We start from the raw sequence: 18,370 nt of genomic DNA, 5'->3' as shown, positions 1-18,370 counted from the left end.
GTTCGGCAAGGAGTTTTTGATTGTCGCAAAGAAAATACGTGACCAAAATTCACTTGACGGTTTATTTAAACATTGACATCTTTGCGAGGTGTGCTACCGCCTCTGCAGGTATGGTAGTTAGTATGCAAGCTATTGATGTTGCTGGGCTACGGTTTAGCATGAGAAGGAATTCAGATTGCATGCTACTTGCTTGCTGTGTTGTGCAGAGCCAATTCGAGACTGAGGTGGAGCAGTATCGGGCGCACCTGGAAGAGGTGTATGCGCTGTGCCTGGCATGCAAGACTCAGGTGAAGCGAACACTGAACCTGCAAGACTCTCTGCTGCGGCCACAGCTGATGGGCCACAGACTGCCAACCCGTTGGAGAGTGCTGGCACACTACTCCCTTGTAAGTTGAGCCTGGTTAATTGCTACAGTGTTAGTAATGAATGCGTTAGAACTAGTTGCCCGCTCAGGAGATGGTGCTAGTTTCAGCATATGTCAAGCTGTGACACCACTTTCGATGGTTAACTGGTGGCAAGTTGGAGAGGGGATATCCTGCTCTCCACTTGTACGGCAGAGAAGAGTGTGTACGGTGAGTATGTGTAAACCATGTACCACTGTTGGCTGGTCACACAGTGGAGAGAGGAAAATCTTCCTCTCCGCTTCTAGGGGAGAGGAGATGAAACCAGAAGTTGGTGGCCACGGAAAAAACCGGTACAGTGGCTGTTGTGGACAGAGGAGGTCCTGACATGGGTGGAGGGATATCACCCTGAGGGTGATTGCCATGCAGCAACTCATGGGTGGTTACCGAGGAAGGTGGAGGGCTCCATCAGCCAATGCCAATCAGTTTTCATTGACAAATGCACTATGCCAGCTATCTTGACTCTTCAAGCAATGAGAAGACTTAACCGCAACAAAAATTTTTTGTTCTGTGGAGGGAGTGTTTTTTTAGTAGGACATCAAGAGGGAGTAGTAAAAATGAAACATAGCATTTGTAATAGCAGCGAGTGTGTCAGGAATGACTCTCAAAAAGTTTTATTTTTTATTTATTTTTACTACAAGTTACTACTTGCTTGCATGATAAAAACTGGTCTTTTTTTGAGATGTTGGATGCAGTAGAGTATTTATGTAAAGTGGGCCTGTGCTTTTCAGTACTTGCTTGTGTGTGATTATGCTGTGCAGATTGGGTTTCTACATTGAGGGGGGGGGGGGACCACTTACGCACGTTGGTATTCATATGACCTCGCTACAAAATGGGATCTGTTGACAAAGGAGACTTGTTTATAAAATTGCTAACCTTGCCACAAACACTGCTCGAGTACATGTCAGCACCTATGTTAGTGGTCTGTATCAAAGGTGTTGGTAACAGCTTGTTCTTGGTTGGCAAAAGTTGATTGTTTGGATCTTTTTGTGTTTGGCAGCAAAAAAAGAACTGCATTTAACACTGAAGTAATTGGATTTCAAGGAAAATAGATTCATGCCACTCGAGTGATCATTGTTGAATGGCGATGGGGTTCAGCTTGTCGGCAACTGCAAAAAATTTATTGTCATTCGTACAGTTTGCTTCTGAAAAATTACCGGGGATGGCGATAGTACTTGTATTTTGTGTTTTCCCCGTAAACTTAAAAGGATGCTGTTTTCATTACCAGTGGTCTCTTTGTATTCAACACATGGTAAGCTGTCATCTGGCCAGATTCAGCCTGTCTTCACGGTGCAATTTGTCTACTTAAATATAGTAAGCGAGCAAATTTTCACAGTTATTTAGTGTGCTGAGAAGTACGCTCATGGGATCACCCAAGCCGAGCACTGGAATTTTGCGTTCCGTCGCTCTCATTAGCTAAGCTGTTTCATGACATCCACCACTGGGATCCTAGCATTCCCCGTCTGAAGCACACACCGTCAATATATCACTGGCATGCATCTGGCAGGTGATAATTGGCAGGGGAGAAAGTGGTGCACAGGTTGGTCAGCGGGTTGTGTGATGTCACGAGACTAGATGACATGATCGAGTTGGAATGGGCTGCCACCTCAGGCAGCTCCTTTCATATCGAACCGCAAAATGGGAATTGAATGCCATCGGATATTGTGTGCCATCCACCTGATTGGCTGAACTGTTTTGTGACGTCACAACTATGTGGTCTCGAGCGAGTAATTGAAGTCTGTTATATGCTCAGACAATGGCTATGACCCGAGCTTTGACCTTGACTTGACCTTTAATTTAATCTTTACCTTAATTAGCCATGATTCAAACCAGTACTTCTCAGAACACTGCCACTGGCTTAACCAGGTTAAGCCTCTTCTAATTTTCTAGATCACCTATCACTACAGCACTGCTGACTCATCTCATTACTCCAATCTTGTTCGTCTTTGCATCCAGTTTTGATGCCTTGTTAACTGTGCAGCACACTCGATAGGCTAACCTGCGTCTTTTTTTGTCGCAGCCTTGGAAGCAACGCCTGCGGCTCTTACTGTCAACGACGGCATCAGTGTTGAGCCTTTGTACCTCAGTGATGTTGATCATGGCCTTGTTGAAGAATGACTTCGTGCTTGCCCATTACGGCACAAAGTTGGGCTTAGCCAACATGGTAGTGAGCATGCCACCCACGCATCTCCTGCGGCCAGCCGGCTTGGTGTTATCTGCCAGCTCTGTGCTGCTTGCAGGACGTCGACGGTAATCTTCAGCACTTTTAACTTTGTTCCGGGGCTTTTTTTTTTTTTTTTACTTTAATGGGACATAGCACTGAGCAAAATGTTTCATGAAATAGTGGTGGAAATAAAAAGATCTTGCCTCATTTAGTACTGTACAGATCGAGCACTACAATATCCAAAAATTAAGATTTATAATTTTAGTGTGGCACTAAAAATTGCATAAAACCAGCTGAAGTGACTTCTTGCAGGGAAACGGTGTCATTATCAGCGTAGTACCCCACATGACCACATCTCAGGAAAATTATCACTAACATTTTTAAGTTGGCATTGTTTTTTTTTTTTTTCAGGGGTTCTTGTTCTGTATTATTATATTTTGTGCTCTCTCGAGTGTCCTTTAATATAAATCATTCCTCCTTTTACGTTGCCTATGATGTGTCTCTAGCGCCTCTCACTGATGGTGCCACAGGGCTGCGAATTCCTTGACTGAAGCAGTAACCACAGTCAGTTAAAACTTTTATCAACGAGGCATACATTCTTACAGGCATACAGAACAACCCTGCAAAATGTGAGGAGTGCAGTTTCAGCATACTAGAAGCACAGAACCGGACCTACAAAGGGTTAGAAACTGTGAGAAAAAGTGGGGGGGGGAGTGGCGTGGTCGCAGCGTTTAGCGAGCGGGGCACTGCTTGCATGCTGGTAGGTAGTGCTACAAGAGATGCATCGCTGGCCTTAAAGCTGTGTATTCGTGCTTCTAGGTTATGAATAATAAGCTTAACCACTTTTATGTTTTGTCTTTCTAATCAGCGACATTTCGTGATCCTTTTCATGCTCAATATATCCAGGTTTGACTGTATTTCCACTTTCTCCTCATTGGTCATACCCAGACCTGGCCTCCTTCTGAGAAGTCGTTTGAAATAACCAGTGCGAGACCTGTAGCGTTCAAATTAGCGTGCTGCTGATGCCATAGACTTGTGTCATGCATTGTCCAAGGTTGCGCTGACAGTTCAAATAGTTCGGATTTTTGATTTAACGCGGTTTTACTGTGCCTCATATTTGGATGATTTGCATGAAACATTAGGGCACCTTATCTGGGTCCAGGGCCTAGCTTCTTCACTGTATGTCGGAGCAGATGGCAATGAGCAGATTAGAAAGATGCTCATGTTTTCACCACCCTTCTGGCCGTGCACATAGCAGCCACTATAACCTTGGTACAAACTGTGTAGTAATATGGATGCTGCATATGTATGATTCAGACAAAAAAAAAACAGTCTGTAGTGTTAGCGCTCCTGCCGTTTGTTATATTGCAAAAGCTTTAATAGCTTATTTAAAGAGTCAAATATAGAAATTACAATGACATGATCGGTGTCACAGCATGTAGCATCACATGTGGAAAGGAGAAAAACGAGTTGAGAGAGGGAGAAAGCCTGGCAGAATGCATATGCTCATTGAGAGAGTATAGCTCATGCCAATTGCTGTGGCAATAGAGGTGGCTATCACAGAATGCCTCGTGTATCAGTGCATCAGCTGCGACGGCAGAGTACACTATAGAGGCAGCACCAACGGAAGCCAGTTGCTCACAAGTGCTAGCTAGTGTTCGTATGATGCCCAAAGATTATCACGTGACACATTCTGTAGCATGAAGTATACGTCATCAATTGCAGTGGCGATAAAGGAGCAGTCACTCACGGTTGTTATGAATAGTAGTAGTAGTAGTAGTTAGTAGTTAGTAGCCTGTGTTGGGATGGAGCATACTTTGCGGCTGTGTTCTTGTGTGCTGACGCCATGGGTGTCATTGCCTTGGAGCATCAGTACAATCGCAAGTTGGCAACCAATGAGTGGATGCCCACGTGTTCAGGAGTATAGCGCCGCCACAAAGAGAGGTTGTTACTTTGGACTAGGCCACAAAGTGCGGAGGATATGTGGCTTGCCAAGCCAGGTGCCAGGGAGTACAGACGCCACTGCAAAGAGGAGAGAGTAACATATGATGCTCGAAGATTTGGCATGTTTTCCGAGCTCAGTACTATAACACGTGAGGAAACCGGTGACTGCAAATTAAGGCTTTGTATGCACCACTGAGCAGTCGCCTGTAAAATGCTGGAACAAGACTTGTGCTCCATACCTCTCAACCACTAATGGCAATCTGCTAGTTAACGACAGCTTTCTCTGAACAATCTGATATTGGAATATGCTTATCTGTAAATTTTTTTAGAAGACATGGTGGTATTTTTAAATGTTCTTTAAAAATGTGTTCTGCCTATTTTGGTTGAAGAAACTTGCATGTAGCAACAGGAAGCCACATTTGCTCTGTTCACTGGTAGCCATCACTTATTTTCCTCTCTCTTTTTTTCCTTTGCAGGCTTGGGCTTACAGCTTTAGTTCTGTGCTTCCTTTGGCTGCAGTTTGTGGCGTCCCACCATTTTGAAGTGGAAAGGTGGTTGAACACATTCTACATAGCATGGTCGCAGCTTGCCCTTGCTTGCGCCACATTCGTCTTAGCTGTTGCTCACACTTTGTTCCTCATCAAGATCCAGCTGCGTAGCGGTGCGCTCAGGTAAGCAGAGCGCTCTGTTGCTTATTTTTTTGCTGGGAATAGAGAAGGCTTTGTTCCATCTATTACGTCACTTTCTCTAAGCCATAGAGAATGCTGTTGCATTAGCATAGCAAAGCACCGTGAATCAATGTACCAACATTTTGCTCACATTTTATTTGTCACGTGTGATTGTTTGTATGTGTTGAAAGAATTTATTTTTTAAGTAATGTGACTTCCTTTTTTTTACTTCTCATGCATACCCATTTTGTGTGGAGAGTTTCAGAGAAATTAGTTATTGCTACGAAAGGGCTGCTGCCTGTGATGTTGTCTGAGCTACAGTGAGCTCATAATAATGAGAAAACCGAAAAAATTGACTGTTATAACCACTTATGATCAGAAATCACCCGCACACATCCATATTTGCTTTGGATGCAAACAGTGGTTGTTGTAGAATGCAGGTACTAGTACCAAAAAATTGACATTTGACTCCCTATTCAGCTGCTAAATTGGTGCATCGTGCGTTAGGTATGGTAATGAAATCCAATAGCAGCTGTGACTTCATGATCGCGCAGTGCATGAATCAAACTGCTACGCATACATTGGGGTAGATCGCCTTTCCAGACAGCGGTGCTCCCGCTTTTCAAAGAATTGTCAAGATTGTTGACTGCGCTAATTTTTACTTGTTCACGAGAGCACCCACTTCGAATACTTGTCTCAGATCTGCTGCTTCGTCACAAGACTCGGGCTTTGCGATTTGCCGGTATTGTGACAATCCACTCAGCTTAAGAATGCTCCATAAATGCACTTATGCCTTATCGCACGGTCGGCCGCTGCCAGCATCGTTGCCAGTTTCTTTTCTTCTCTCTCTTTCTCTCTCTCTCTCTTTCGCTTCAGCATCTGGCACCATCTTCCGACACACTGTATCAACTTGGCATCCAGGATCGGTGCACACGAAGTGGTCATTGCCAATCGCGGATGCCGCAAGCGTCTGCAAAACTTTTGTTAGCTCTCGGCATTGTTCTACTTCCAGATTTTAGAATTTTTCAGTGGCGCGGCTATAGTAGTACTAAAATGAGACTTTCATTCAGCCAAAAATTACAGGTTGAACACGTTGACAACTTGGGCGACCAGTCGATGCTGTTTTTCTTCTCCTTCTGCGCCAAGCAAGTCTAGCCAGGCAGTTGGGCAGTAGCAGAGGCAATGGGATAGATTTGCATAGATAGTGGGACATTTAAGACAGGACGGGTCAGATCGATAGCAATTAAAGAGGTTATAAGCATAGTGAAAGTGGTCTGTTATTCTGCAATTTCTTTGCCATCGACAATGGCATTCTGTGTTGCTCGTGCTCATAGAGATCACACTGTAAGTTCATCAACCGGATCAGCATCACTACTGCATTGAACACCTCTGTTCTAAGGTAATGATGATGCACCTGCAGAATTTAGGTTTCGCTTCACTGTTGCCCTATTAACTGTGGGTCTCCAAGCATATTGTTAATATGATGGCGTGTCCACCACTGTCGCAGCCTCATTGTGGGCACATTTTTTTTCCCGCCCCTTTTTTCATATTAGCGAGAGAGAGAAGGGGTCTTTTAGTTGGCACGCAGTAAAATAAAATCAAGCCTACTGTGCACTTCGCCGCTTTTCTATCATAAGTGCAAGAATGTGCATGCATTTTGGTTTCCTTGTGCTCATTGTAGAGAGGCAAGGCTATTTGCTGTGAGGACACAATAGTGAGCTCTAAGGTCATGGGTGTGCCGAAGGCAACTGACACCTTGTCCTCTTACGGGGTTTTGGGTAAACATAGCACACTAGCTTTGAGCACAGGGAGTTCGACATACATCCATCGATGCAGATTGCAAGCAACACGGCCACATCAGCTGTGCGGGCTGGTGTGGGTGGCTGGTTGCCCCAACACTAGAGCTTTGTAGTGGTTTCACTCGACGTCACGTTCTCCGGCCTTGCTTGTATTATCCCAGGTGGCGGAGCAGGCTGCGCGCTGGCCACTAGGATCTTTATCATCACATTTCCCGTTCCAATGCGTCTTTAAATATATGCACTCAGCTCAATCATTTGAACTTGTATTACAATTTAGGCTCAGGTTCAGTTTATTTCAGCAGTGAAATTTCATTGCACTTTGATGCTAAAAGTACTATACGGTGTTCAGTGAGTATGAGGTTGCGAAGACTGAAATAATTCATTACATCCAGGATTTCTTTAAATTGAATTTAATTGCAGTGAGGTTTGAGTGCATAGCCTTTTTCAGTTTCCATCACGAATTCAGGAACAGGAAGTCACTTTTGCTCTTGATTATGATCTCTTAGCTTCCAGCAGGATTCACTCTTCCTACTTAAGTGTCTCGCAGTACTAAGCCTTGCAGAAGCAGTCATTGTGGCACGCATACAGATTTCCCCCTGGGTGGCACTTGTGTTGGATTTCCCCAGGAAGCTGGTTGGCTCGAGTGCAAGCAGCCTTTCATCTTCGAGCCCTTGTGCCTCTAGTGGTGTGAGCCTGAGTTCAGCGGATTACCTGCCCAGCTGGGACGAGGGTTCTCAGCACATTGGCCAGAGTGACTTCGCAGACAGGCGGAGCACATACAGCCGGCAGACGAAGTCCTCTCGTCGCTCAGCACGTCTGACAGACCTTTCCGACAGGATGAGCGACGTGCACATATCCCCCGAGAGTGAACGGTCGTGGACCACTAGTGAGTTGGCTGCTGCTGCTTTTACAAAGAGCATTCGCAGTGTTATGGCTGGAATAACATTTCACATTGGTAGAAGTGGCTGCCAGACAGTAATTAGTACAGTTTTATTTTAGCACAGTGTTTGTTGCACTTTAAACAGCCAAAAACGTTGCAACATTGCAGTGCACACATTGTCGGCAATGGTTTTAGTGAACAGTGGTTACTGCTTCAAACAATAAATGCAAAACACTGTAGTGCCATCTACTGACAGAAGCTCAAAACACTTCACTGGCAATGCAAAGGAATTGTTTGCTTTCATCTTCTTATTTGCATCATGATCCTGTGTCACGTTTCACTCAGTTGCTAGTCCCCTTAAACTTGCTTTCTGCAAGTGTGATTACTATTTCTAATTAGATACACTGAAATCATAGTGCATGCTTAACAGCTGCAGATCTGGATTAAATAAAGGTGTTCAAAGTAGTATATCTTATGACAGCACACTTGTAATGCCTCGAATTAAGGAGTTCTACCCGTATATTAATAATAGAAAGATGGCTGTAAAAGTGGAACAAAGCAGGGACTTCGCTGAAATGTCAGCACTGCATTTGGCTCTTTGTTTCTGTCCATTTTATTCACGATGAACCATCAGCATTTTTCCTATGTAGCCATTCTTGTGCAATACACCACCAGTTAATTGGTCTCCATGCTGATTAACAACAAAGATGTAAATTTGATGATCAGGCCATCATAAATGAAAAAAGAAACTGGCATGGATCTAGCTGTCCTCGAAGACAAAAAGAGTTGGATAAGCAATAGCCAATCTAATACTTCATAATGAAAAATCTTTATTTGCGTGTATAAATGATTGTTTTAGGTTTTAGAGGATTTAACATCCCAAAGCGACTCAGGCTACAATGTACGCTTTAGTGGAGGGCTCTGAAAATTTAGATCACTTGGTATTCTTCAATGTACACTAATATCGCACAGTATATTGCACCTGCCAACCCTCCCAATTTGCCCATGAGGCTTCCATTTTTTTTTTTCTCTCTCTCTGGACTTCCCGTTTGTACTACCCCCGCCCTGTATCTCCCAAAAGTTGCCTCTGCCAATGCAAGAATAGTTTTTGTGGAACTGGCACGGTTGCAGCTGGCATGGCGGAATCTGCAACTGTATTCTAATAGTCAGCATCACTATTAACGGCTACGCTAGCACCATCAGCATCATAGGTTCAGCAGCTGACCAGAGCCTGACCAGCTGTGGCTGCTTTGGCTTTACAGCGTTCATTCTGAACAAGGCCACCATTTTATTATGCTCATGATTTTTTGCCCCCTGTGCTCCCCTGCTCTTTGCAGTCTTTTCACGTGTTTAAACACAAGTACTTACCTTCGAAGAATACCATGTTAGCCTGCTCTCTAAGGATAGGTGCACATCATGCCTTGTGCTAGCCTATACTGACAACACGTCTCCATCCAGAGCAGCGCTTCGTTGCGAGATTAGTATATGCGAAGACTGCAGTCAGAAATCGTCAATACCCCTTCGTCTGATTGGTGTTTGGCGCCGTGCTACAGTCCTTTTACTGCAGGATTTGTACAAACCCTTTAAATCCTTGATTTTCAAAAAACAAAAAAAAAAGAAAAGAAAAAATTCAAAGGCCTTAAACCCTCTTAAATGTGCAACGCAAATAATGTCAGAGGTAGAACTGTGGCATTGGGTGCGATGCATCCGAAATTTGATTCATGCTCTGACACTGAACCCTAAGGAATGGATGACTCAGCGTCGTGCAAGTTTAGGTTGTAAGCTATGTCCGAAAAACATGTAGCACCTTTTATATTTAAATTCAGCAGCATGTAAATAACCGCACAATAACGGCTTGAGACAATGATGCTTAGTTCACCTCAGTTCTGCTGCTTGAAAATTGCCTAATGCAAGTTTGAAAAGACTATTTTAGTGCGAAGGGGTAAGTGGGGTAAGACAGAAAAACAGGTGTTTCTGAAGCTCGATCGGCAGGTGCTGCCAACTCAGGAAAAAGAAAAGTACATCTATCTGTTTTTCTTCTTGTTTGTTGCTTGTACAGGCACGTGGTCGAAGCCAACAAGTCTGCAGGCAGCATCTAATGGAGCTGGGCAAGTAGGTGGCACGAGTGAATGTGGCATGCCTGATGGCTCGACGTCGTCATTGCTGTGGCCTCCCAAGTTGCGCCTGCATCAGGGCTCATCGTGGATGGCAGGCAGCATGTGGGCCCTGGGTGGCACACGCACTCCATCGGACACACAGGTCCTTTGGGGAGTCAGGCAGAGGTTTGGTCAGCTTACCCCACCGCCTTCAGTAGCTGGCTCAGCCAAGCACAGCTCCAGCAGCTCCAATGGTGAGTTCTGTGTTGAGTTTATGCAGTTGTCCCAGCTAAGGTGGGCCAATATTTTATAAATACCTAGTTGTCATTTTGTCTTTTTATTCAAGTGAGCATTGTGGGGATTCACTATCTCCTGCCCCCATTTTAGCGCCAGCGCGTAATAACGCCGGGAGGAAAGAGCGGGAGACTGGGAGGCGGTAGGGGGTGGCCTGTCCAGTGTGCCCTCTCTTCCACCAACCTCCTTAACAGCGCGCGTAACTCGCGTTATAATTACGCTCTGCGTTATAAAGGGAGCAGGGGATTGGGAATCCCCACAACATTTCTGTATTTAAAATACCACCTAGTGCTGCTTTTCTTTTTTCTGCCTACTTCGAAAGTAGTCAACATAAACTAACATTTAAATATTGCGTTAAACTCTCAGGTGCCAGCAGGGAAGTTTTCAAGCATCGCGAGAATGGCCTGACCGAAATGCTAACGAGGTAGCCTTCGCGTGGCACTTTTTACCGGACAAAAATGAAAGCCTGGGAAGTTTAAAAACTACGACATGACAGCTTGCTTTGTGCATCTGAATGTGCTGCGATTACAGTGCTCTTCTCTGCCACTCAATAAAGTGTCGCCACATTCGCTTCTGCACTGCTCATGGCAGAGCTTTGCTTTGCTGCTGGTTGTAAGATAAGTGTCAGCTGCACTAATACTCTCGTTTCTAAGATACGAGAAAACATTTTATGAGATTGCTTGTTCTTGATAGAAAAATTTCAGGGGAACACTTAGGTCAGGTCACCTTACATGCAGCAAAGCGGAAGCCTTTTGGTCGCCCTGCTGCGGTACTTTGAACGCTCCTGATTCCTCGACAGAGACTCTGTCTATAGAGGGAGAAGGGCACTCTCTCTCTTTGGTCTCTGGATAGAGGGAGGAAAGGAGATGAAGGGGAAAGTGGGGAGCAACTTTCTCACTCTTACTCATCACTGCCTATATCATTACCTATCACTAACTATAAGCTTCGGTCACTGTATACCAAAACCCCACCGATACCCCGCAGAATCTCGCGCACACTTTCTGCCGATGCCACTCTTGAGCTGTTAAAGGCTTTCACCTTAGAACACTTCAGTGACACATCTGGGCAGAAAGATATCTCGCTAAGCATGAGGGCAGTATTTATATCAGTGGATTTTTTGGCAGAGAAATGGCACAAAGGTGTCTGTTTCTCTGTTGTGCACGGATGCTTTGGAGCTACAGTCAAATCCCGATATAATGAATCCTGCGGGACGGCAAAAAATCATTCGTTATTTTGAAATATCGTTGTAATGAAAAATTTGCGATTATAAGCCAGTGGTCATACCCAAGTATGAAAATGACGTACTGTGGCAGTAGGCACGTGTGTAGACAAGTAAAACCTCAAGTGAAAATGTTGCACTAACTCAGAGCTGATTTATTTGAAGAAATCAATTATTTTCTTCTGCCACGTGCAGCAAACACGACTGCGCACTACATTACACCACTACAGCACATACACCTTCCACTTTCCGGAACACCTCATTGCGTGCGTGATTGCATCGAGCGATGAAAGTACGGACTTTGTCCATGTGCAAAAAAAAAAAACATCAAAGGTCTCTATGACCCCATCTTCAATGCTCCCTGAACTTTGAAAATCTTGTCTCGGTCTTTCATAATAATCGCGGCAGTCGATGGGGCAATGCTCGCTGTCTGTAGAGGCCGAATCGCTTTTTCCCTGCGTCGATTTCTTGCAGTGAAAGCAGCTACGTTCATATCTTCTTCGCACTTCGCTGGCTAATATCGCCAATCTCGCACAAACTTCGCAATAAGATAATCTGCGGCAAAAAAAGAATAAATAAATAAAAAAAAAACTAAAATACCGCTTCGCACGTGCGAACGACCGAGCCCACAGGAAGAAAAAAACGCAGGCAGCTAGGCCTGCTGGCTACTGCGTAATAAACCATAGCTTCATGGTGGCGCTAGAAGCTGGTCCTGATGTCCTGATGTTGATAGCTACAGCCCACGGACGATACACACAGAAACGGCAGTTTCTGTTTCGTTTCACGCGAGAGTTGCAAGCTGCGGCGCTGTTAATTTTAACTGAATTCGTAATACTGATGTTCCAAAATTATAGAACAAGAAATAAAATACTTTCGTTATTCTGAAATATATGCTGTTTTGAAATTCGTAATTCTGAAATAATTTTACATTCAAAACATAGCAAATCTGCCGGGGATTCTTAAAAAATTTGTTAATGTAGTGTTTGTAGTAACGAGATTTCACTGTACCTGGCCATGTTCAGTCAATGAGGCGTGCTCAACGAATGGAAAATGCAAAACTCTGGTACCGACTTAAATGTATCTCAGGCCGAGAGTGCTCAGATGCAGTTGCTTGCAGCGAGCAAGGTTGGTGGTGTTCCTGTTTCATTGCTTGCAAGTTCAAATGTAAGCTTAACAACCTCAGCTGTCTGCTTGTCTCTGCTTGAGAAACTGGGTTTTCAAAGCATTATGCTCTTTACATAGATTTGTTGTTCTGTTCTAAACTGCAAGTATGGCTATGAAAGACTGAGAAAGCAGTTTTCATCTTTGTTTGACTCTGAAAAGGAGCTGCTGTATGGGTGCCCCAAGTGTACAGTGGAGAACTGGTCTGTGGAAAAACTGCACTGCTTCGTCTGGGCGGCTGATGAGACAAGCACCAAAAGCATAGCCCTGGTCATCCAGATGTCCATCACGCTCCCGAGCTATGTGCATGTTCATATCGTCTGGACTGGATGCAGGAGGAGGTGGAGTGGTATCGGTGCGGGGTGGCTCATAAGGAGGCGAGAAACGCCGGTGACCATAATCTGAGTAGCGGTCAACGTAAGTGAAACGTCGAGGTGGTGAAGACCTGCGGCAGTGGCGAGAGATGTGGCCAATACGCGAGCACGTGAAACAGATCGGCCTATCGTTAGGGGTGCGGCACTCATCAGGATTGCAGTATCGGTAGAGTGCCGTGTAGGTGTTGCGAGGCGTAGCGGTGGCGACCATGGGAGGGACGGGGCTCGACCTCTGGTGTTCCACGGTGCGGCTACAGGGGACACCTATGTTGGCAACCTCCTGACAGACGAGCGTTGAATGAGGGATATCGTCGCTAGGTTGCTGTCAGAGGAGGGCGGGTTGGATGCAGCAGGAGCGAGCGCTTCCAGTTCGCGACGTACGATGTGGGTCACGTTTTCAGTGTTGGAAGGCTGCCTTAGGCTCAGCAGATCCTTGCACGTGGAGCTAGGGGCGGTGTTGGGGAGCCGGTCGAAGCGATGTGCAATGAATCTTTGTTTAGCCTGCTCGAAACGTCAACAAACTTGCAGAACGGAGTCAACCGTAGAACAGTCCCGACAGATTAGAAGATTGAAGGCATCATCGGCTATGCCTGCGAGGTTGTGCCCCACCTTATCAGGTTCTGTCATGTCTATCAACTTTTCGACAGAGGGCCAGAATGTCTTGTATATAGGTGATATAAGGCTCGATAGATGTCTGGGCCCGTGTGGCGAGGTCCCTCTTGGCGGCAAGTTGACGGCCAACCGGTTTTCCGAACAGGTCATGGAGTTTTTGTTTGCAAACATCCCAGGAGGGAATATCTAATTCGTGCGTTTCAAACCACACGCGTGCTGTGCCAGTGAGATAGAAGATGACATTGGCCAGCATCGGCGTGGCGTCCCACCTGTTGTGCTGGCTAACACGCTCATAAAGTGAAAGCCAGTCCTCGACATCAACCTCATCTGTACCGCAGAATGGGCCAGGGTCACGGGGGTGGGCTACGACGATGGTTGGAGTTGCGGAGGTAGATGGAGCCACGTCGGTTGTCATCGTGACGGTTTCAAGGTGACGGCCACTGCGGAGATCCGGCGTCAGATTGTATCGAACCCGCGACCTCCACCGAGATGTGCTCACAGATAAAGATGACGACCGAGGAACGCGGGCACGACAAAGCGTTGGGAAAGAAGACGACGCTGACAGAGTGGATGCTGCACGGTACTAAAGTCTTGGCGTCGAATTCAGCCCATTGCAGTGCCAGTTACATTAAGGATATCCCCGTAACAATATGATGCTAAAGCACGGCGGGGGGAGAAAAAATGTTCGTTTGTGTGCTCAGTTTTCCTTCTGAGGTTTCTGTACCATCCTGGACAAAAGTTTATGAAGTGTGGGTTTGCTAAAAAGCAAGCGCTTATTTTTGCATTGCCTTCTGCCCAGTCTTATGGTGTTCATTCCAGCACATAGAGCTCCGTTCATGCTTCCAGGTTTTTCAGTTAAGTGGTTGGAACAACTACTTCCACACAAAATATATAGCCAATTCAGCGTGGTTAAACCAGATGCTTTGGTGCACTACCACTTCTGTTTTCACTTCAGTTTCTGTTCGCATATGCTCATTAGCATGCAGTTGTAACGTGCCACATTTATGCGAAAGGCCACTGAAATAGATTTGAAGCCCTGCTTTAACCAAGCTGTATGAACATGCCTGCATGGCCTTGGAGTAGCATGTCTGGCCCCTCATCTCAAAACTACTGCCCAAGTTGGTAGCTTCTGCCAGTTTGGCCAAAATTACGTGATCTCATGGCGTAACACAAGGCACCAACCAATCACTACCTGGCCATATCACCTGCCAGAGACATGCCGTATGACCAACATTGGTAAACATTGGTGAAATATGGAAATGAGGGGTCTTAGTGTAAAATGTTTTCTGCAAACTTGCATCCCTTAAAATCCTCATTGCCATTTTCTTTATTCTCTTTTCTTGAACACAGCTGGCCAGAAGCGACAAACAGACTGGGTGTTCTTCAAGCAGAGGGATGCTTTCTTCTCCTCCTCACCTGATGGCCGCTTCATTTCCGACATGCGGATGCCAGCTTCTGCAGCTAGTCCATCGAGTGACTACAACAGGCCGTTTAATAGCCAACAGTCCGCAGCGAGTGCACCCAGGATGAATGGTACGTCAACACTTAGGCAGCGCACCAGCAGAGGAGCCATGTCTAGTCCCGATCGCAATGCTCAAAATGGCAGCTATGCAAGGTCTTCCGTCAGCCAGACATCGCTGGCAACGGGGAAGCCTGCAGACACCAGGCTAGCAGCAGGTAGGTGGTCCCAAGGAAGCATCTTGCTTGGATTTCTTCCTTCTCCATCCAAACTGTTTTACAGTGAGTGAGCTGCATGTGGGGTGGAGGGTGTTAACATTGTCATCGTCTTATGTGATCACTGTGAAATCCCGAACGAGGGGAAGGAGCAAGGCATCGGAGTCCTTCAATGCTTTAGAGTCAAAAACTAGCCGTGTCAAACCAGACAGGGGTCTGGTTGGCAGTGCCAGTTTGACCAAGCAGAAAGGACTGTTTTGCCCACGGATCATTAGTCTTGTGTTGCCTTAGGCTCCAGCCTTTCTGCCTCATAAAATTTGTTACCCAATTCTTGACATTTTAGCTCAATGCGCAGGATACGCGCTTAGCCATGCATATAGGTTAATTACGTTTTTGCACATTGGTCAGCTCCCATTATAAGTCAACCCTCAAATTTCGGAAATTCATTTTTTTGAAGAAAGGGCGACAATTGGCAGTGTATGGTAATTCGTATAACGTCAGATCATGTCGAACACTTTGACACTATATTGGCATGAAATTACACCTAGAGAGGCATGACTGAGAAGGTCTCGTTTTTCTGGTGCAGTGGAACAGAGCTGCTGAGAGAAGTGGACAGTAGCCTAACACTGACAATTTCACGTTTGCTTCGAAAAGCATGTTTGTGAAAGCAGTTCATATTCTCGCACTTATGGTCGGCGTAGGCCTCCTTCCGTCAAAAATAGACCTAGGGAATTTGCAGGACTTATAAGTGCGATTTTGACAATTTTGGAGAGCGAAAGGTCAAGTTTTAGCTAATGTAGTTTCAGCAGCGATGACCCGAAATCAAGAAATGCTTAAATTGTAGGACGCATGTACTGCAAAGTGCCGGTGTAACCCAAGTTGTCAAACAGCGCTGAAAGCGGCTGTCAGCTGATGTCAGCGTCACTTGTGGACAACAAATAAGGCAGTTTTAACTAATGGAACAGTTGCCACTACTATTGGTCACATCAGAGAAAGCAGACACATTTAATAGGTAGTAGTGCTGGTTGCATACTGCATGAACAGCATTAACTGGATTGTTGAGCATCTCTCAGATGTGAGTTACCAGTTCAAAAGATAAAGGAATATTTTTCACTTTTGGTTTGAAGTTTAAGGTCAGGCAAAGAGCAGTGAAATTGTTGACTGGGAACCTTATGACGTCCCCAGTCACAAGTATAAAATTTTGGGATCGTTTAAAGCAGCTTCATTAAGCAATGAGATAATGATATGTTTGGATCCAATGCACATGGATGGAAGTTATGAAGATGACGACATGCAATGTACAGCATGAAAGGGTGGCAGCTAACCACAAGATGTCACGGTTGCTACAATAGCATATTCTCTCGCACAGTGATTATCGCTCAGTGGTTCACACTACCACAGGTTCGAATCCCAGGCATGGCATAGTTTGGCCATGTTTATTTTTAGTGCAAAAGTACTTCTAGCCCAGCATGATGGATTTCGTCAATATATCCAGGTTCTGTCAGCCTAACCAAGCCAGGACCCTTGCAACCTCCATTTGAAACCTCACAAGTATAAAAATGCCAGGATCCTTGTACCCCTTGTTTAAAGCTTTGAGTCTTGTGTGTTGCGACTTGTTGCGCTATAAACTATGCAACTGACACATTTTGAGCTGTAATGAGTTTGACCTCTTTTCTCCTTTCTTCACCAGACTCTAGCAAGAAGTTTGCCAAGTGGCCTTTACCAAAGCTCAGCTGGCTACTGCTGGGACTAAGCATGACACTGAACATATCTCTATTTGCCTACTACTTTGTCTCATCGCAAATGACTGTTGTGAGACAATGAGGAGCCCCAATATGTCTGTTCTTTTCAGCGTGCTTTTATGGGCCTGCACTACCTCTGCCACCATGTTAAGGATATGCCATCTTATGAACAGTGTCATGTCGGTGGGCCCTTCTTGATGAAAGCTATGAGCATTGCTTTCACAGATGCTGGGTTTATAGAGGAAGCATGGACTTGGAAACTGGTGTGAGAGATGCATTTTTCCTTTCTTGCGGAAATGCATCAGTGTCTTCTCATTTTTTTTAATTTTCCTTCCTCTCTCTCAAATATTTCCGACCTGATTTCTAAAAAAAAGACACGCTACATACTGTACTGCAGCGTCCCACGTGTTGACACTCAGGCCATAGACTGTAAAGTGCTGTCGCCTTTGAAGGTGCATGCGTTTTTTCAAGCTTGTGTATATTATGTGAGAAAGTGACGGCGTATTTGTGCTAGCCAAGCCTTTATTGTATTTATTTTAATCTGTTGACACTTAACTTGCCTTACTTAGTTATGACGAACCTTGCTGTGTGTGTGTGTGTGTGTGTGTGTGTGTGTGTGTGTGTGTGTGTGTGTGTGTGTGTGTGCGCGCGCATGTGTGTGTGTGTGTGTGTGTGTGTGTGTGTGTGTGTGTGTGTGTGTGTGTGTGTGTGTGTGTGTGTGTGTGTGTGTGTGTGTGTGTGTGTGCAGTTGTGACCAGTCAGAGCACAAAGCTTGCATTTCTGTTCTCTTTTTAATGGCCTGGTTTGCCAAAGTATGTCCGTAATTGTTGTGCTTAACTGTAAAGTTCTTATTTTGACCTCCCCAGCCTCAGTAGCGGCACCCATATTGAAATAGTTCTGGCTGACGTGCACAGTGCCATCATTGTGTGAAACAAAGGTGTGGGGAGAGCTTACCAAGATACTTTGTTGGGCTAGTTGGTACATATTCATTATTAATTTAAACAGTGCGAACATGAAGACAAAGGACAAAATAAAAGAAAGCCACAGTACAAGCGCTGACTCACAACTATGCCTAAGCCCTTCACTCCAAGGCCCAGATAAAAACTAACATGACGAAAATGAAACAATCATGTGAAACAACCCCTGGGTTCACCTGCTGCACAAAAAGTCACTCAAAAAAGACACCTCTTTGCCTGAAAGAGCAAGAGAAGTCTTGCTGACACACTTATTGTCCAATGAAGTGAAATATGATTCCAGTATCTCTCTCGTCATCTTTTCATTGTGGCGATACAGTATCGGTCAAACTTAGGAGTGCACTTCTTCTCCTTCTTCATTGTTTCAC

The 18,370-nt window shown here is 45.1% G+C and overlaps 1 protein-coding gene across 1 annotated transcript in view; it reads left to right on the top strand.

Annotated features, from left to right (window-relative positions):
* The window catches only part of LOC146196503 (uncharacterized), a 35,426-nt gene extending 17,793 nt beyond the window's left edge, over nt 1-17,633 (top strand). Inside the window, exons 4-10 of the mRNA XM_084598260.1 lie at nt 207-386; nt 2,422-2,651; nt 4,986-5,180; nt 7,603-7,862; nt 9,916-10,206; nt 14,963-15,289; nt 16,977-17,633. Of these exons, the coding sequence (XP_084454386.1) occupies nt 207-386; nt 2,422-2,651; nt 4,986-5,180; nt 7,603-7,862; nt 9,916-10,206; nt 14,963-15,289; nt 16,977-17,110 (1,617 nt within the window). The 3' untranslated portion in view covers nt 17,111-17,633. The remainder of the gene's footprint in view (nt 1-206; nt 387-2,421; nt 2,652-4,985; nt 5,181-7,602; nt 7,863-9,915; nt 10,207-14,962; nt 15,290-16,976) is intronic.
* Nucleotides 17,634-18,370: the final 737 nt, after the last annotated feature.

Source organism: Amblyomma maculatum, chromosome 3 (assembly GCF_055883805.1).
Source record: "Amblyomma maculatum isolate TAMU_Amacu chromosome 3, ASM5588380v1, whole genome shotgun sequence".
Taxonomy (NCBI): Eukaryota; Metazoa; Arthropoda; class Arachnida; order Ixodida; family Ixodidae; genus Amblyomma; species Amblyomma maculatum.
This window is presented reverse-complemented; position numbering and strand designations above follow the sequence as displayed.